Source organism: Cuculus canorus, chromosome 2 (assembly GCF_017976375.1).
Source record: "Cuculus canorus isolate bCucCan1 chromosome 2, bCucCan1.pri, whole genome shotgun sequence".
Taxonomy (NCBI): Eukaryota; Metazoa; Chordata; class Aves; order Cuculiformes; family Cuculidae; genus Cuculus; species Cuculus canorus.
Genome location: NC_071402.1, coordinates 15,783,846 through 15,804,962, shown reverse-complemented (window position 1 = coordinate 15,804,962; position 21,117 = coordinate 15,783,846). Strand labels below are relative to the sequence as shown.

Genomic DNA, 21,117 nt, shown 5'->3' with positions numbered 1-21,117 from the left:
AGAAACCAGCCACATGAAATTCAAATAGATGCCATAGATGGAATCTAATATTTATTGTCAGTGATGCATCTATTTTAAACATTTTATCTGCGCTCAGATACACACATGATACTCTGCTTCAACTACAACAAATGAAAACCATAGAGAACCCCGCAGTGCATACTTGTAACCTGAAAAAATTGATTTTCAGAAATCTTAACAGTGTCTAAAGTCTGTAAAGATTCTCAGAACAACCATGGCTTCTGACTCCAGAGTCTACATCCAAAGCGCTGAAGTTGTCCATGACTGCGAGTAGGAAAAATGCAACAAAGACCACTCTTTTGTAATCTAACAGAAGGTAGCAAGGACACTTTATTACAGTCTTGGAAGAGCAGTGTTCAGTACAAGTGCTATCATTCCTACGGTGGCACAGGAAAGAAAGGACATCTGGAAAGGAGCAAAAGGGATATGGACATACAGGGAAAATAAACTGATACTGAGAAGAAGGTTAAGATTTCTTTATCTATAATCAGGCAATTTAGCATGTTGAATCCTAGAACACAGTTTTGATGCTAGGATATGAGATAACTACTACTTTTGGGCAATTTCTGACAATGTTTCCATGCTATACTTTGTGTTCAACTCACAAGGTCTCTCAGAGATCTTGGAGCATAACAGGAGCACAGACAAATGAAATCAGCTGGGAACTAAGTTTGCTGGAGCTCTTTTGAAATATTGAGTGGTTTTTTTCTGTGCTTTGAATAGATGCCATGTATGCAGCACATGCAAGAAACATCTGCATAGCAATTTGTGCTATAAGAAGAAAGGCCCTTCCTGACTAGCTGGGAGCGTCAGGAATATGGAAAAGAAAACGGTGAAATCAAGATAATGAAAACAAAAGAAATGGGTGCCCGCTAAGAGGACAGTCAACATTTGAAATGCTGCATGCCTCTGAACACCACCACAGGGATATGAACTGAAATTCCTCAAGTGTTACACACTTCCCTTTCCAGGTGCCTGGAAAGGCGAATGCACTGCTTACCTGGAGTGCTCACAGAGGCAACATCTGCTGTTTTCTACAGACAAGAGAAAGAGTGTTTCTGGTGGAAAGAACTGTTTCTTAGATGCCAAAACCCTGAGCCCAGAATGTACCCAGGAAAGAAAACAGTATATCCTGGAACTGTAACAGATGATCCTCTATCACAAACCGGACTGCTTTACATGGATGAAAAAGAAATGTGCTGATCTCAAGCCACACTTCTTCAAGGGATATGATGGGGATTAGGCAACAACAGTTCAGATCCACAGAATGCATAGAGCCTACATAGCAAGGGGACAGCGACATGCAATCACCTTCTCTTAACTCTAAATAACCTTTCAGTTCTGCGCTTTGCAAGGTTCCATGTTCTCAAATTTTCTGCCCACCTCAGTCGCATTTTAGCCAGGTGTGTAACTCCTAGTCATTCATGTTATGTCCTGGAGCCACCACAGCAGGGAAAGTCTTCATATGCAGGAACTCAGAAGTGAATCTAGGACTTCAAGGCTTTGATTATGAAAATGACAACAAATCTACTCACATGCAGTGATGCAAGCTGGAATTGCAGTACTTAGGCTCCTCCCACCTTCAGCAATCACAAAGAACAAGCAAGTAAGGTGAACAAGAACCAGCATCACGTTTCTGACATCCTAAGAGGGTTCAGTGCCAAACAGCTCAAATTTTGATCAAGCCAACTTTTACCCTATTATTAGGAGGCTGATGATGTTGTAAAAATCCTTATAACATACTTCAGCTACTAGGGGTTTCACGGTTCTGCTTTACTCAGCATATGGACCCTGAAAGAAATGTTTCTGTTACAAGGTTCTCTAAAACCCAGTGAAGAATTCATGGCTGTTACTTCATCTTTCTTCAGAAGATGAGATGCATCTCTGAAGGCACTCTAGTCCTCTTTCTGGAAGAACACAGAACCAGGGTCTTATAAGAGGTTTTGAATGTGACTATTTTGAAAACTCAAGAAAGGAAAAAAAATTACTTTTATTGTGGTCATCACAGGGCACGCACGTTTTTCAGTAGTTGAGTGCCAGTGCAGGATGAGCAGAAAATTAACTGAAAAAATAATTTCAATGGATATCAACAGCTGTGATGATTTTCAGTAAAGCAAAAAGCCTTATTCTAACACATTTTGCTAGCAGGAGAAATTTTTTTGAAGACAATTTGACACATTCTGTGCCCTGGCAGTCTATTCAAGTAGCACTTTGCCCTGTACAAAACTCACAGAGGAGCTCAGGAGGGGGCCCAATGTCATCTTAAATGCAGGTATCATTTAATCCAAATATGCTTCTTAAGATTAGCCTTATTAGCGGATTGCTGTCTATGGATACTTTGCTCAGAATCACACATAGCACTGTTGTAGCACTTTGAGGACAGTCTCTTCTATGCTAGCCAAAAGCAGGACTTGCATTGAAAAATTCAAAATAACTTCTTCTCTGTGTAGTTACATAAGTTTTTTTTAAAAAAATGATCTTTCAATTTAGGCTTACAGTGCTAACAATATAATAATGGTGTTTCCAACAGTGTGTAGCTCTGCCCAAGAGACATTGGATGATATTTTCTCAAATTAGTTCTTCAACATCACTAAGTCTGGGAATAAAGCACAGATCAGTAGCCAAGCCTGTGCCCTTCTATCTCTGCGGAGGTTAGAATAGTGTTTCTGCTGATAATAGCCTCAAACAGGCACTTCTTGGTCCAAAGAAGAGTCTGCCTAAAATTCAAGACAAGCCTTCAATTACAAAATCACGTACTATTCTGGCTTCAAGATCCCCAGAACAGACTGGATGGTGTGTCCTGAATGAAAAAGGACGGAACAGTTTTAAGACATTTTCTGAAACAGCAGTAGAAAAGAATGCTAGTTCTCCATTGAATTTTTTAAATGAGGTTAACTTTCTCTGCAGACAACAGAACACAAACTCTTAAAATATCTTGTAAGTATTACATAAAGCTTTTTTAAAACTTTCCCTGTCCACTCCAGCTTGAACTGGAGTATAAACTAAAGTCAGTGGAAGCCTTTTCACTCACGTCAATGAGCTCTGAATTAGGACCTCATTGCTTGAAACCCAGTTTGTGTGCTAAATGAATTCAGAAAGGGGCTTTAAGAGCTTCTTTCACCTATCTCCTGAGCAGTGCAGTCAGAGACAGAGGGCTTCCCCCCCCCCCCTTTTTGGAGGACATCAAAGCACAGTGTAGGCTGCATTTTGCAAGTGGAATTTCCAATAGGCAGAAACTGCTGGCATGCAGATGGGATACTTTTCAGAGCAAAATTGTTGTCAAATGTTCTCCAAAACACAAAAAAGCACTTACAGAAAGCTATTCCAGCAACAACCTGGATTAGGAATGCATAAACCATAATAAGAATACAAGTGGATACACTTTGAAGAAACTGGACGAGGGGACAGAATCAGTTTTGGAGAACAACTGAGATACATAGAACTTTACAGACTGCACTGTAGTTGAGAAATTATATCTTAACCTCAGTACTTACAAACAAGCACTTTCAACAGACATATGCTCCAGCTTGGTGTAGATGAGGTGATAAGGGATAGAAATACCGCTGTCATCCTATCACTCACTGTCTGCCCGCTCTGCGATTATACAATGAACAGAGCTCTGCTGCACCAGGGAATGTTTTATGGACTGTTGTACTGCCCCATAACATCAGCTCTATAAGAAAGCTGGAGTGGAGCTGAAATGCAGTGCAATGGCCAATGCCACTGTGGACGAAGTCAGCAGGAGCTGCAGACTACAGCTTTTTGTAACTTTGCGCTGGCTTCCATAGAGCATATGATGTTGTACCTTTATATGATTAGACTGAAGAACAATGTCCTCTCTATGTAGCAGAGAGCAACAATGTACCTGTACGTCTATCACTATCCTGTCCTTCATGGTCCAGCATGTGCTTATTCATCCTCCTACCAAAGTCCAAAATTGTATCTGAACAGCACAGGCAAGAAATAAATCTCAAAAGATGCTGTGCTGAATTCCTTGAAATGGCAATTGCCCTTGTCCAACTGATCACGACTCATACACTAGTTGAAGTGTCCAGAGCAGAACCAGAGAGAAACAATAAAAGAGAAGCTTGAAACCATACAGTTCAATGCCAAATACAGGTTTATGGAGAAATCTATCTGGACTGCAGTGATCAGCTGATGCAAATTTACAGCTAGTGGGTCTCCATCGTCCCATAACAATAAAATCCCAACTTCCATAAGTAGGTCTAAAACAGTGATGGTTGGTGACCAGAACTTCACAGTACAGCAAACTCTCAAGTAACACTCCAGATGTAGGGGAACAGAGAACCTGGCCAACACTGAAGGAAAGGACATAGGAATAATGGATGAAAGGAAGAATGGATGAAAGGAAAAGGAACAGTTCTGAACATCTGGTGTAGAATGATGCTGATGACACTGATACTTCAGCACGTGCACTGCCTTTGCCATGACACAAGATGAGGTGAGCTTGTATTAACAGATCATGGTAAAATGAAGGAGTCTTAAATCTCCTTATCACAATCCACATGACGCCAAGCCTGAAGGAACAATTCAGTCGAGACATCAGTTCTTTCAGATAAAATGCAGCTTATTCAAGTAATCAGAGAGCTTTTCCCCAAACACAGTGAGAAAGGCTTAATCAGGAACATAATGTCATGTGTGAAGGACATTTTGTTAAAAATATACTGCAAATACTGAAGAACTCTATTTTTTTTCATATGAGGTGACATATAATGGGCACTAAACCAAAACACCAGAGATGTATGTGGTTTATGCTATCCCGCTGGACTACCAAACAAGTTAACACTGAGAAAGCATTGCAGATACATAGTAGATGATGTTCCTTTACACTACTGTAAAAATGATTGCTTTTCTTCCATGTTACCACAGCTGTTAAAAAGCCTTAATAGAGAGCTAATAACCCAAGTCATCAAAAACCATCTTAACCTCATTTGGAAAATACGTACAAGCTTTTTTGTTACTCCTTCTTCCCTGTCTTCTAATCAAGATCACCATATTGAGCCCAGTTTTGCGTTTTCTTAGCAGTCTAAATTAGAAGCAACTCTATTCAAGTCAATAAAATTACTCCAACAAGAAAAAGGAATCAGCCATCTGCAAAAAATAGTGTCTAACAGGTAATTTTCTACTGACAGCTCTTATCATAAAACAGGTTACAGAGATTACTCTTTTATCTAACGCTGAAAGTAAACAATTAATACAAAATATACAATGTCTGTAAAGACAGTAACATTCACTACTTGTGCCCTTTATATGTAATTATTTTCATCTTAGTAAGCAGACAGTTAGGTAAGACTACCATCAAGCTGTAGATGGAGCCTATTCATCATGCAAAACAGGCAGCCGAACATCTCTCTTTATTTATGCATTATTTTACCTTTTGTTCCTGACTTGGAAAGCATGTGGAATCTATGAGACATTTTCATGCATCATTTCTTGCAGGAGAACGTCAAGTCACCTTTTATGCCCTCAGGCAAACGTCTCCTACCTGATTTCAGTAACTGTCCATATGAAAATTATTTTTCATACCTTGTGTAAGCAGCTGGAGGTTTCGGACTTCTTCTCTCACCTTCAGCTGAAGGACTTGCTGCAGAATGTGCTGTCGCAGACTTTCCTGGGCAATGCCCATTCGTTCAAGCTTTTTGTCAGTGAGCCTCAGCAATGCACGGCCTGGATGCAAAAGTTAAACAGAAAAATCACCCAAGGATTTCCATTAATCCCATATTCTCACTCTGACAGGCTAATTTGCTATAGCAGAAATTCTCAGCCTTGAAATACCTGAGAAGTCATTGTTTCATCAGTTCGGTACTTCCTTACTGTCAGAGATCTATGTACTGCTCTTAAATTTTCTTTGATTTTCTGTATTGTTTTGACGCTTCGTGAGACATTCAAGCATGTGAAATAGGTATCTTGTGCCATTTTAGACAAGTAATTGCTGTTATTAAGTGCCAGCAGGTCTCCCACAGGTAGGATACTCCCACTAATCTACAGTTGGTCCGGTGTCTAAATAGACCCTCACCTATTCTCAAGCATCTAAATTACTGTCAAGAATCCACAAGTGAAAGTGAATTTGACCAATTTAATAAATTTAAAATCTACTAAGGATGGATACTGTTGCAATTTAGACATGTTTATAGCGTAATAGCACCATTTCTCAGGAGGAACCTGTACTTTGTGATCCAGTCTTCCAAACAGCAAAACAGAAAAAAAGAGCCAAAGACTTCTCTTTGCACAATCAGTTATATCTAAATCATTCCTTAAAAAGAAGTTTGTTCAACTACAAAAAGACATTTACCAAAGATAAGGAGCCTATGGTCTTCGCAGGCAATCACTCTGAGTCCATGATTTATCTTTTCCATTCGGGTAATGCTGAATTGCACCCGCACAGTTGTAGGTCTTAGAAAAAACAAACAATCCACACTCCTCAGATTCTGCTAGTGGAACTCTGACTCCATCTTTTGGGTCTTGTCACACTATAAGCAAAAAGAAGGAGTGCAGCATGCTGGCTGAGCCAACACTGAAGAAGTATTTGGACCAAGCAGAGAACCAAAGCATCAAGCAGAACTTTGCCTTAGGAAGAAAAACAAAACTTATCTGTCTTTGGTCTCCAGACATGGTTTAAGCTAGGTACAGGGAGGAGTGCCCTGCAACCCTCTCCCGACCTTTGTTTCCCAGTATAGTTATTTGCCATCCAAATGTGCCTTGGCCAATATGGGCGACACACAATGGAGTCACAGTGATAATACCTTGGAAAATGGCATGTTGTTTCACTCACTCTTTTAAACAGACTCAACTTTTGATCTTCTCCAATTCTGACTGTAAATGTTTTTAATTATTAAAAATCCTTTCTTTGATTTCTCAGGCCTTATTCTGAAACCAGAAGAAGATAGTGATGAGCAAGTTACTTCGCCTGCAACACAGCAGTCACTGTGCTACAATACTGTGGCTTTTGGATGAATGGTACAATTTAGCTCATCACAGTGTGTTACTCAACACAGCAAGATAAGGCCCTATTCAATGTCTTTACTTACAAAACAGCAATGAGTACAGAATTTTTATGATTATTTTAATTAAAAAAATTAAGATAAATGCCAAGAATTTAAAGGGGCACCTAATATTTGCCTCACACCAAGCAAATACTATATGAAGTGGTATACTCTTCACTAACTGCTAGATTTCAGCCACAAGCAGTTCTCCGAAGCAGTGACTGGCTTCTTGATATGATGCAATGTAAAATACTGGGATACTACTATTAACAAAGCAAGGTGTCATTGATCAGATAAAAAATGACAGGGATCATACATTTTGTGCCCTGCATGTCTCTCAAGCACAACAAGCTATGGAGGATGACCTTTTGATTACGAAAACTTTCTTTGAAGTCATAAACCAGAAGAAACCTATGGGTTAATGTAATAGCAAAATATGGAAATTACTCTTACAGATCAATGCCAGCTGTCCAATTCCCCTGGTGATACAGATAGTAATAATGACTTCAATTTTTATATCGTCTTATCACACTAAAACATCTTAAAGCAATTTACAAAGGATGTACAGCAGTCCAAGTGTATGGCCTGTAGTGTCAATCTAGCAACTGAAAGCAAACAAAAAATAAACAAGTCATCAGTTTAAAGAATGCTAACACACATGTCATCTTAGGGCAGGAAGTCGGCAACAGTAATATGAAAGGACAGACAGACGCCATGCACCTCATCCAGTGCCCTCCACCTCTTTTTGGCCATTCCTCTTTACTACTCTGGGCAACTCTTTGTTTCATATTCAAATCGGTTTTCTACCCCAGTCACTGCCTTTGGAAGCTGAGTGTGCACAGAACCGAGATGTCTCTTTTCAACTCCTGGCATGCCAGTTCCAGCTTTGGCTTAAAGCACAATGCCATTGGAAAAAAATTGTCTTTGACTCATACTATCCACAGCAGCTTTGACAAGTTGCCTTTAATTAACTCTTTCTTGCACCAAATCCAATGTGACATGTTGAGGCAGTGGTGAGGTGAGAAGGCAAACATCCAAATGTGGCATTTCAAGAACGCAGTAAGTGACCTGAACTAAGAAAATTCAATCATTCCCATGCCTTCTCCCCCCTCAAGACTCAGGACAACGTCCAAGTGAGAACTGGAATAATTTTTTATTCTGGTACTAAGTCGTGCCTTTGAAAAGATATCACTAATGCCTGGATCAGCAAATTAATTCCTAAGGCCAAGTTGCTCATAATCAGCTAATGATTTCGGATGTATCACTGTCTCATTTCCTGCACTGTACACATCTGGAAGAATCGCCATTTGGTGCTAAGCATTCTGTAAGGGTTATTGAACACTGAAATCACTTATCAAGAAAGGTTGTGCAGTCTCCACCTTTGGAAATATTCAAAACTTGATTAATAAGGTCCAAAGCAACCTGCTGAAGTTGCCCTGGCTTTGAGTCAGAGCTTGGACTAGATGATTGTCAGAGGTGCCTTCCAGCATCGGTTATTCTGTTATTCTGTGAAACAACTTGCATGAACGATCGCAAGATAAAGATCTGTTTTCTTTGAGAAAGAGAAGATTAACGAAGGACATTCATAAGCATAGACAAAAGATGGTCATTTTGGCAAGCATCCCCGTTGAAAGAGAGACAGCTATACAGTAAAAATTAGGGATACATTTTTAATTTTCAGAAAGTGCTGGATAGAATATGTTATCAAGAGCTGAGTATGTTACACATATAAGTTTTTCTAAGAGCATACACCGATCTTTGCGAGGACACAAGTAAAAAAACTTCACCTACATCTCAGGAAAATTTCCCAATGCTACAGAACTGCTGCTACCTCTTTAGTGCAGCAGCTACATGCGTAAAAGAGACCAGGAGATTTTTTTCAAAAGCACCTTGACCAACAGAACCATAAAGATCGCAGCACAAACACCCAGGCCTTGGCTCCAGATAATTGCAAGGCTGGAAACCAAATACTTTTAAAAAATACCCCACAACTCCCTCAACATCTGCACGCATCTTCTAGCACCTAAACCCAAGCCCTCTCATACTCAGGAGGGATCAGCCGTGGAAAGTTCTGAGTCACCCTGAGGGCAAAAACAGAACATAGAAATTTTTCCAGCTTACTAATGGATTGATGGCCTAATTTTTTCTAATATGACTTAGCTGCTGCAGATCTCATTTGATCAAGCTGGGATTAAATGAAAATTTGAATGGAGGGATAAACACTGCATGCCACAGAACATTAATATGAGTATAAGCATTGGTCCAATGAGGTTGGCATTGGCCCTAGAGCAAGGAATGTGGCACGGTTTGCTGTACCTAATCAGAAACGCTCATACCTCCCTGCACTGGTACAGTCTACTGCTCTTCTCCCAGAGATTGTGAAGCTGCACCAACTGCCAGCTCACACACATTTGGAGGGATATCATGAGAGAAGCTGAAAAGTACACTTGTAATAGAGGTGAATGAATAGGTAAGAAAAGACTTATTAAAGATGTAGAAAGAACTGAAGAAATACATGGAAGTGAGAGCAGATAGTAAGAGGCTGGTCTCACGCAAAACCCCGAAGAAAACTATAACTAATTTAAAGTTGATGGAAATGATAAGCCACTAGTTGGAACAAATTATGTGTGTGAAATATGGCCAAGAAAGGCGATCTCATCTCCTGAGCACAACATGATAGGTACACCTGAATATCAAGGCAAGATATTCAGTTTACTTACCAAGAGGCACAGAATCTAGTAAAGAAAGAACAGGGCAGAGAACGTAACTTTCAAAAATGCCCTAATGCCAGGCCAACAGCTCTCACAGCCCTGTATTCAGAGCAGCAGTAGGAGATACATTTCAGGAGAGCTATTGGGAGGGCCACTTTATGAAGTCATTCCCTTCATACCATGCCAGCATCCAGAACTGTTATACTAGGGTTATTAGAGAGTACAGAATTTTCAGCATGTACTTATTGTTCTGATATCCATAAATTTGTCTTTTTGATCTTCCTGATATAGTCTGCCTCTGCAGCCTCCTAGGGCAGCAAAATCCAGCTCTCTGCCCATTTTTGTCTGTTTTATATTAATTTGTTAGTAATTGCTTCAAGTGTTGTCTAGTTCTTGCATTGCAGTATTTGGTTAACAGTTCAACTTTCAGGTTATCTTTTGCTTCCATGATTTGTAAACTGAAGTCGTATGCCTTTTGATCCTATTTCTGGATGGACCCAGCTCACAAACATAGAAAAACAGGAACATGGGATTCACTAAGCCCCTAAACTATGCAAGATGAAAATGTTTCACAAGTTTATACTTAAATGCTGCAAAAATCATCTTAAATTGTTGACACAACAGGATATTTTTACATAATTTATATTAATATGCTTCTCTACTTTTGGAGTAGAATACTTTCAAACATATGACTTTTGTATTTACCTCTTTAGTTCCACAAACATTCATAATTCTAGTTCACTGGGGTTTTCCACTTGAAATATTCTGATCACAGCTTTTCTCTAGCTTATGTAGGCTGACTGTTGGCTTCACTTCACTCCATTGTTTAAAACCAAACCTCCTAGGGCTTATCAAGTGAGAAATTTCCAAGACAGAGACACAGACATTAACATCATTGTTCAGGTGCTGCTGAGACACAAGTATAAAATTGCCATCATATACTCAGGAAAGCAGAATTCAACAAGAATAGGCAGACAGAGGCTATGGCTTCATGGTGAAGAATGGTCAAATTATGAGAGGAGGCAAGCAGAAGAGTAGTCTCCGACAGAATGAAAAGAGCCTCATGATGGCAGTAGAGGGAGATTAACATTGGACAAAGTGAAGAACTATTGAAATAAGAAACTAAGTTGAAAAGAGAACAAATGGATAGGAATACAACCGAGTATGCTAGGTTCAGAAACATCTTGTGAAAGAAGAAACACAAACCAGAAATCAATCAAATTTTCAGAGCAAACAATATAACTTCATAATATTGTTCTTTGATAACACATCATATCTTCTGCAGTCCTAGATCTTCTGCTTTCCACACAAGAATTTAAGAGCACTTCTTCTCTCTCCTTCTCATGCCAGTCTCATCACTAGTCAACCAGACACATTAGCCACTTTGTCATCAATACCTTGCGGCAAATCTATAGTTTTTCTGGCAGTTAGATGTGGTTCATCTTACTAATCAGTTTAGCCCTAAGACTGGTGCAGATTCTTGGTCAACTGCAGCTTGCATTACCACTCTCTTTGCCCCACTTCAGCTATCTAATATCTCACTAATTGGGACAATGCACTTGCTTCAAAAGTAAAAATGGATTCATTTTTTACCAGACTCGCCCTAGCAGCAAACACTTTATTGATCTACCTCCTGGCATACTGGCAGCTGACAGCCTAGGAGAAGGAGAATTAGCTCCCAAAATTGCTGTTGGTAGCTGCCTGGTACTTCTGACACGATGAACAACTCGCAACTGGAGACCAACATAGACAGGAGACACAAGGGATACTGGTATGGAAATAAAAGCAAGGGAACAACAGTTTCTAATGATAGAGACCAGAAGGAGAAAAGACGACTATTTAACCTTGATAAATATCAGAGACCTCCAACTGAGGAAGTTCTCCAACATTAGAGCCAGCATTCTTGTGCTTTCTCATCCTGTTAACAAACGCAGCAAATCTCCGTGGAGCTGTAGGAGTTACTTCCCGGTAAGTCACACGAATCGAAGAGGCCCATGACTCCTGTATGGCTCCAGTGGAAGCACAGGAAAGCACAGGAAGGCATTTACTCATGTATCAAATTAGCTTTGGACGTGTCTTTTTTTGTTAACACCATCAAAGAAGAATAAGATGATTTTGTGGCTCATTCATTATTTGCTGGATCTGGATGAGGCAGTAAAGTTTCTCAAAGAAAACACTGTTAAACTGGTCAATTAATGTCTGATCAAACTAAAAAAAGCAGCTATGTAAACAAAGGCCCTTTCTGAATATTATCTGCATCCTTTGTCTTCACATTGTGTCTGTTTATAGTTCTGACAAGAGGAAGTGATGACTGTTGTTACCACTGCCAATAAATCTACAATAAACCCAGTTTGTTACCATAAAATTCCTCTCAGGTCACAGTTGTCTTGCACCCTTCTGCCCTGCCTCCACAGCTCTGAAACGTTAAGTATGAACAGGATATAAAAGCGAAGCAACTCAACACAATCTTCAACCTAGCTGCATTTTCAAATACAAAATTGGCAACAACAAAGACATAACTTTGTTTCTAAATTTGTCTATTCTGACAAACTTTTTAAGTGGTCAGCAATATGTCTGTGAAGCTTTTTAGCTGAAATTACTTAGTTTGGCATAATTTCCTCTCACCTTAGCATTGCCTTTGCAATTCCCTCCATTTTCCATCAAGTAACACTGTCATTTTCTATTCTTTTGATTCTGACACAGTCGTTTGAGCTACATATTTGCTGCTTGACAACTATCTCTGAAAACGCACCAAGACAGGGGATGTCTTTTGGCACTCAGTTTTTCCCTGGCTCTTCCCAAGGACCTCTCACAACTAGCTACCCTCAGCTGCTTCTCCTCCGCCACCACTTCCTTTGGGGTTCCTACACCCTGCTGCACAGGCCCAAGCATGTCCATTTGCTCAGTCACAATGATATCAGATTTATGCTATTAAAAGAAAATAACAAACCTGCAAGAATGGTGAAGTCATGTAAAAATACTAAAAGAGTCAATTAACAGAGCATGGATCTTGAATACATTTCATGGATCTTGCATTTTAAAAGCACCCTTACTCTCTCCCCGCTAAACACTTTTTTTTCCAGCTAAGAAGCTCAAAACAGTCCAGATGTCACGAAAAGTCATGCTAAAGATAAAAATCCCTCTCCAAAAGTGTCTCCTAACTCCCAACTCCTCCCATAAATAAAGCTAGCAATTCCTGCTCCTTGCCTCATCCACACATTGTCAACAAAGTATTTAATTGCATACTTTAATTGTGTGGGAGCACCACACATTCTTACATGTAACAGCCTTAGCTATCAAATTTTCAGGTAATTACTCTGTCTAATCATTTACAGATATATTCCAAAATAACTTTCTTCTAAGACAATATTGGTTCTATACAAAGAAGGGAAGGGGTTAATGAGAAATTGTGCATCGTGATTACTGGAAGTGGCTCAGTAGGTAATTTACTGTACTGATGGGAACTATATTGATTCCTTACAAGTCTTGAGTAAAAGACTGTTAGACAGTCCTGGTTTTCAGCTGAACATATTCAGGACCTGATGATTTTAATAGGAGGAAATAGTAATAACTTGAATTCCCCTCTGAAATATAAATTCAGGCACAAATCATATTACGCCACTTTTCAAATGTACTGTAAAATGTGAGACAACCATTTTTAGTGCTCTCAGGAAGGACCCAATAGGACCCACAAAGTAAATTAAGGATAAATGTAAACCTTTAGCAAGTAGTCTATAAATCCACATTGCTTGTTGTATAGACGTTTGCCAACTTACTTCCTGGCCATACAAATTTATTTATTACCTACAGCTATATATATAAAGATATAAAGACATATAATAATGGACTTCTGTTATATTGCACATCATATTTTTTAAGAAACAAAATCTAGGACTGTTGTTTGCTGGTATCTGTGTGGTAGATTTATGGTTGCCCTATTAAAATAAACAACTTCAAGGTCTTTTTTGTTTGTGATGGAGTGAGTGAATCTGTCAACACCTTTGATTTTGCCCACCATCAGCAGGACACACAGTTCTTCAATTCCTAGTTAATCTAATGTCACTCAGTGTGCAACCCATTATGCATTACTTATCCCATTTCTATATTAATTAAAAAAAAAATCACATTAGATCCTGCCTGCTGGCAAAACTCCTGTTAATTTATTCAGGAGTAAACAGACATTCATATATTATAATGCCCATTTTCTACACAGAACAGATTAGGAAAGGGAAAGCCAATTTGGAAAGCATTAGAATCGACTGAACTTTTTACAGCAAACTCAAACAAGAGCCTTTCCTGTAATACCTAATGGTGGACCTTACAAAAATCACTTTTCTTCCAGAAGAAAAAGATCATTTATTACCATTAGAAAAATAACCAGACAAACACATGCACGCAAAAAAACAACAGTCATTCTTGAAGTGTGCAACCCAATAGGAACCGGGAATCCCTTGAAATCACATCGAAGACTGTCTTACCGCTGACATTTCTATAGCAAAAGGGGTTCTGCAGTTCTGCCTAGAAACAGAACCTGTTGTGCATACCTAGCAAAGGGGGCAAGCCCTGTGAAGTACACACGTGAATTCAAAAAAACCCACCATTTAGTTAAGTGAGGAAAACTAAGGGAGAACAGCTGCACCTATCATAGACAAATGTACCTTACGAGCTCTCTAAACTGCACGAGTGTGAAATGCTCCTGCGGCTGAAGACCAGGCTCTGGCAGCCTGCCTCCTCCATCCAAGGGACAGAAATTGTCAACAAATATTGCTGCTTGTTCTAAGTCACCATCCCTGGACGTGTTCAAAAAGCATGTAGACATGGCACTTCAGGACATGGTTTAGTAGGCACGGTGGTGTTGTTCTGATGGTTGGACTTGACTGTCTAATAAGGTCTTTTCCAACCTTATTGATTCTACCAATCTGTGAATATACTACTAATCTATCTGCACAATAACTAAAAGATGCTACACCACAAAATACAAGGACACAATTCTTCAGTATGCAACATCTGGAAGGGTGAGAAAAGACAATCCATTTATATGCAATACCTTTCATGTTATTGTAATGCCTCAGAAGGCAATCTTAGGGCCGTCTCACTCGTCCTGCAATGATGGGGAAAGCCATCCCGTCTTCCTCCTGATCATTTTAACTACCATACAGCATTCAGGCAATAACCTACACAAAGTAGTAGCATTTGGAACATGTTTAATTAATTTTCTAAGTTTCTTTTCATGCCGGGCTTGTGGCAAGCAAGGAGGACTGACATTATGTGACCAGACAGCTTACTGTTCTGCATTACAAAAGCTCTGTGGGCCATCGTAGGCTGCAGCAGACCAGAATTTGAGGACTTACATTTTCTAGTAAGATTTTTCCAATCACTGCTTGTTTAAAAAAAAAAAAAAAAGAGCAAAATTAATATTTCATAAAATATTACAATAAGCTTCCATATCCCAGTGTTGAGGTACATATAGTATCACACCATTTCCAATCCTGTAACCCTAGCTCCCTCCTGCTTCACATCTCTATCTCCAAGCAGCTTTCAGTGGTGCCTTCTTCCATGCCTGTACCGGCTTCATCCTTCATTTTTTTAATAAAAAGTGAAATTGAAAAAGGTTTTGTGTTAATATTCGTGAACTTAATAATTCATATTAATAAAAATGGAAAATTAAAAGCAGCATGTTCACAGGTTAAGCACCATGGACTGCTTCAACTCTCCTAACCTGAAGGAAGAATGAGCCACCTCTCTCCTGATGCACTTCTTGCTCTATCATTTCTCTTCAGGGGCTTTAACTAGATGCCTGGCATCTGTCAAACTCTACACACCTCCTCTGATGGGCCCTTAACTTATGGTTTATGCTGCCCATTTCATAACCTAGGGGAAGATAATTTTCCTATTCTAAGGGTCACCTCTACTCAATTATATGCACAGTCTCACAGATAAATACACTAATCTGTTGCTGCATTGCTGGTTCAGTAGTACAACAAATTCTGCAGAGCTCCTCTGCCTTTCTTCCAGCCTTTATTACTGAAGCTGTGAGGAGAATCAGGACACAAGGATTTTATTCTGATGGCCTATTCCTTCTATTTAATACTTACACTCGACCTGTAGAATACTGTGGCATCACAGTAATTTTGGATCAGAAATGAACAGATACCTAACCAATGACTTACTGTACCTAACTTGCAAGCAACTGGTCCCTGTAAGAGCATCCAGACCTTATTTTTTCAAATTGTCTCCTTTACCCCATGCATTTGACTAAGCAAGACATTCTTCCATGCATACAGAAGCAGGACCAAAATACAAATATAAGACTAACATAAAGTAGCTTTACATTACAGACTGCAGACTGGCACTGTGTTCCATAGGGAACATGCAGCCCAGATCCCTGCTCTGGCGCTGGGTCTCACTCTCCCAAGGGAAAATACAAGCTCATTTTTGCCTAAAAGATGCAGGAAGGGAAGACAATGTTGTGTGATCTTCTTAATAAAAATAACTACCATCACTAGAAGCAAGAGAGCTCTCACAAAAAGAGCCTCATGTCCAAACTCACAGGCGAACATGGCAAAGCCCAGCTCCTTCTTCAAGCCATGGGCTGCAAACCTCCCAAGGAAAGGCCACGCTGACCTTGCAGCAGTGCAGTCGGGAACCTGTACGTAAGATGCAAGGGAACAAACTGCAGCCAACTCCCAGCCTGTTTCCAAGAACATACACGGAGAACCCAATCCAGCCCTTAAAGGAGTGTCCCGGTAGTAGCGTTAAACAGCCTTCACTTCCCTGCCCACCAGGGAAAACACCAACTGCCCAGGCAGGTGGTTAGCTCTGAGGCAGGAAAGCCAGACCTATTCTCCCTTCTGCTCTTCAGCTCAGATGGGGACAATTTGTAACTCTGAGCACTGAGGTAAATTCATGGCTAAAACAAAAACTGAAATAGGAAGTTCAGGCACCTCCAGGCTTTTTCAGCAACGACACAAGGGACTGTCCTGGATGATAATTCAGGAGTTCAGTTTGCAGTCCAGTGCATCACACCTGGGTCCGGCGTCAGGCCTAACTGGATCTGTGCATGTTGCCCACTCTGGCAGCTCAGCAGCCCAAAAAGGAGCTGGGAGCAAAGCAAGAATATAACAACTCTTTCCAAAAATACTCTCTCAGCCTCCAAAATCTTGTAATTTAAGGACCAATTAACAAAAACAGGGTTGGCTAATTTGAGCTACAGCTGCACCCAAGGTCAGTGGATGGCTTCCAGTGACCAACAGTACAGCAATACTTACAGCTGCTTGTGAGAGAAACTTCACCAACCTCTTAAAATGGAAGAACAATCCTCCCATTCCCAATGTGATTTGACCTAGCAGGAAGGGGGAAAACAAGAAACAAGTGCTGCAAGGTAACTTTAAACTAATTAAAATGAGAAATGAGTCCAGTAATGAGGTTAATTTCAATCAGAGCCATTTAGCAGTGAAATGGGTGATTCTCAGGTCCTTGCAGTTTTCAAACGAAGTTTTTTAAAGAGATACTTGAGAGAAGCTCAAATTATTGAGGTCTGCACAAGAGGGAGGCAGCAGTATGGGCAGGTTGTTTACCTCTGCATGAGATCCAGCAGTCTGAAAGGCCTTGGAAAAAAAGTGTGTGAAATAGCAAGAGGAAGAAAAAACATGTATACAAACCAAGCAAGCACTAGTAAACTGCCAAATCTCAGGAAACAGGTTTGGTGGGGTTTTTTGCTCTATATTATATGGCCTTTCTGATAGCTTCAGTAGATTTTCTCTCCACTATAAATTAACATTTTTTCTCTTTCAGTGAGTCTTCATCACTCCAAAACAGCAAATGTTAATGCACTGTATTATGCATGAATCTTCAGTTTCACCTTGTTTTTAAGAAAGAGTATATGGAGAGAACACTTGTGAATATCTAACACGATCCACTTTTACATCTTTTAATTAAAGAGGCACTGGATGGAACAAACACTAGTCAACCAATAAAAGCAGATTACAGAAAAAACAGTGACTGGGGCTAGTGAATGTATTATAACCCTTATCAACCATTTGCTTGTAATAATTTATACAGAGGAAGAAAACTGGAAACTCATCACAGAAACTCATCGCATATTCCTATGGTAATAGTGAAGACTAGCTTTCTAAGTGGACCACAAGAGCAGATGACACATTGTTTAAGCACAGGGCCTTTGCTCACAGAATATGCATTAGCTACCAGTGACAGATGGGTTAAGTCTAGGGTCAGGTGCCTTCCCAGTGCAAAGAGGATTCTGACAGGTTCAGTAAAGTTGCATCCACTCAGAGCTCAGACACAAAGAGAGAAAATAGTTTTTCCACTGGCTTACACACACACAGGGAACAAAGAAAAGATATAAATTCTTTTCAGCCATGAACTTGCCTAAAACACAAGAGTCTAGAAAATGTTTTCTGAGTACTAACACTGAGCCACAAATGTAATCCTTAGTCAAGCAGTAAATTGTTTATCTTCATCTCCATCCATTAACTTGCACTCAGTCTTCAATACAAAAGCCAAATCATTTTATGGTTAGTTTCAAACATAGTTTTGGTTATGCATGAAATACAATTTCTTGTTTCTACATAATATATGAACATTTAGGCTTCTCTTTCCTGAGCTGTAGACATATGTCTTGTGAAACTCCAGCAAGTAACAATATTCATGCAGCAATATCTGAGTAGCAGCAATACAAACCCGAAAAGCAAGAACAGATACTAAGAAATTATTTATTTCATCTTCCAGTGTATAAACAAAATTCTTAAACAAAAATCTCTATCTGTAAATACTCTTTCCTCAATTCACTTGTATTTCTTCTGTAATGTTTTCCATTGAGTCCTCTTTGCAATACAGTGTGCTTGGTTTTCCTCATCAGCGTTTTTCTGTTTTCTTCCCACTGGAACAAGTTATTTTCTGCAGTCTTCTCAGACCGCAAATCTTTCCTGGTTAAGGAATATGTTGTGCACCATATGAACACTGACATTGTGAAATCCTGTCAATATCCCAGAAGCAAATTGGCTGGATGGTAAGTAGGATCGCAGCTGCCTATAGATTGAAGTATCAACTACACATCCTTCAGCACAGTTGTGTAAGAAGCTGATCTAAATCTACTCATTTCTAGTCTGCTCCCAAGAAATTTTCTGATGACCTTTGAAGACTGGCAGGCCAAAATTTCTTCTGCAACATATAGTGAGCCACATGCATCCCCAGTCACATCCCAAATATCCTGTATCTGCTCTCAGCAGCAAGGTGCTATTTGATAATGAGATCACATAAGGTCCATCCACAGTGGTGTAGGAAATACTTGTTACTCAACTAGCAAGGAAAGGACTCGGGGTCCTGGTGGATACCAAGCTGAACATTAGCTGGCAATGCTCCTTTGAAGCAAAGAAGCCAAACAGCCTCCTGGGCTGCAGTAGGGCAGAGTTCTTCCAGCACGTCAAGCGGGGGGGAGGGGTGATCCTACCCCTCTACTTGATGTTAGTGAGGCCACATCAGGGCTGCTGGGCCTAGTTCTGAGCCTTTCAGTACAAGAGAGACATGGACATACTGAAGCAAGTCCAGCAAAGGGCCATGAAGATCATTAATGAACTGGAGCATCTGTCAGAAAAGGAAAGTCTGAGAGAGCTAAGATTGCTCAGCCAGAGGAGAAGGCTCAGGATGGAGCTTTTCAATACATGTAAATACCTAACAAGAGAAATAAAGAGGCAGTGGGAACAAACTGAAACACAGGAAGTTCCATCTAAACTTAAAGAAGTTCTTTTATTATGAGTGTGCTCAAACACTAGAACATACAAGGTGTGACACAAATAAACCCCAGACTAACCCTACAGTTCAGGAACCAAGAGTAGGAGGGCAGAGACAAAGAGATGGCTATAGAATATGTTCTGACCTGTCACAGAGAGACAAGGCTCACCTTGATCTCTTCACTCAGTGTGAGTGGATGCGTCATCAAATGTAGATGTTTTCTCACCCTTGGTCAGAAAATGTCAGTGTGCAAGAGTGTACAGCAAGTTAGTATCAAGTTTCTTGTGAAACTCAAGAAAACTGAAATAAATTATTGACTGAGGCTTAGGGTGAAGAGATCCCATAGATCAAGTTAGTGCTCAGAGAAACCCATTTTTTGGGTTTCACAGAAGATGTGAAAGCAAAAACTATGGAGATCCTCAACAGCCTTTCAGAAAATGATCCTGCAGAATTGCTTTAAACATTGGCAGCACTGTATGCAGTTGCGTGTTAACTCAGAAGGGAGCTGGTTTGAAGGTAAGCGTAATTTATTTTCTTAATTTGTTAAATAGAAGGAGTTACAGGTATGGTCTCTTTTTTTGTGTTGGACCTCATGTGTTCAGAAAAGTTGCAGAGTTTCTATTTTTGGAAATACTCAAAGCTGAAGGGACACAGCCCTAGACATCCTACTCTAGCTGACTCTGCTTTGATCAGGGGGTGGACAAGATGACCTCCAGAGCTTTTTTTCCAACCTCAGTGTCTCCCTGATACCATTCCATGAAGGTAGAGAGCAGAAAATCTGTCTAAGCTTCAACAGAGTTAACAAGGTCATAACTAGCAGCTACTATATACAAGAGCCTTACATCATTTGTATATCAATATATTCAATTGAAATGTGCAAAGCAAGGAAACAGGTGAAAATTAAACCCCATAGCTAGCTGGAATCTCCATCAAAATTGTCCATATACTGGTGTAGCCCACCTGCAGTATCCTTCAGTATGAGCATCCAGGCATTGGATTTCTCTAAAGGAAATGCTATGACTGGCGAAGTTAGAAGGCGGAAGGATGAGGACTATTAAGCATGTAAAACATGATTTTTTTCAGCCCTTTTATGTCCACCTGATGTTGCACATTCTGAAAACAGAGTTGCAGGTGGTTCAAAGAATGTGCGTTCTCCACTGCTGTCCAGTAAATTTACCAGTGCCACCATTGAGCAGGCACCAGAATTCAAGTTATTTCTATTATGAAAACAGACCAAGTGTTCCTGGGATGATTCTGGCCTGGATCACTTAATACTTCCCCAGAAACTCCCAGGTATGGGTCAGGAACAAGCAGAGACTGGGGGTTGTTTCTTCCCAGGCTGTGATCACACAGCCATCTTGTCCTGAAGAATAAGAGCTCTCAGCAGCACGGACACAAGCCACTCCTTACTAATTAGCTGCAATGCCTAAAAATGTTTTGAGGAAACACCACTGACATCAACAAGGCCACAAACTCTGTTGTCAGAACCCGACCAGCTCTACTAACGTAGTACCTCTGCTACACAAGGACCTGTTCAATCTTAAAAACCAAGCAAACTTCCAGGATTCATTATCTCTTCCTGAAAAGTAAAAGCATAAGTTGGTTTCTGAATCAGAGATAAGACAAAATTA

General features: G+C 40.0%; 1 protein-coding gene across 5 annotated transcripts in view; it reads right to left on the bottom strand.

Annotated features, from left to right (window-relative positions):
• Positions 1-21,117, bottom strand: part of SAMD12 (sterile alpha motif domain containing 12) — a 170,669-nt gene that overhangs the window by 83,243 nt on the left and 66,309 nt on the right. For all 5 annotated transcript variants that reach the window (XM_054058492.1, XM_009568769.2, XM_054058489.1 and 2 more), the window contains exon 4: positions 5,569-5,709. In XM_054058492.1, the coding sequence (XP_053914467.1) occupies positions 5,569-5,709 (141 nt within the window). The remainder of the gene's footprint in view (positions 1-5,568; positions 5,710-21,117) is intronic.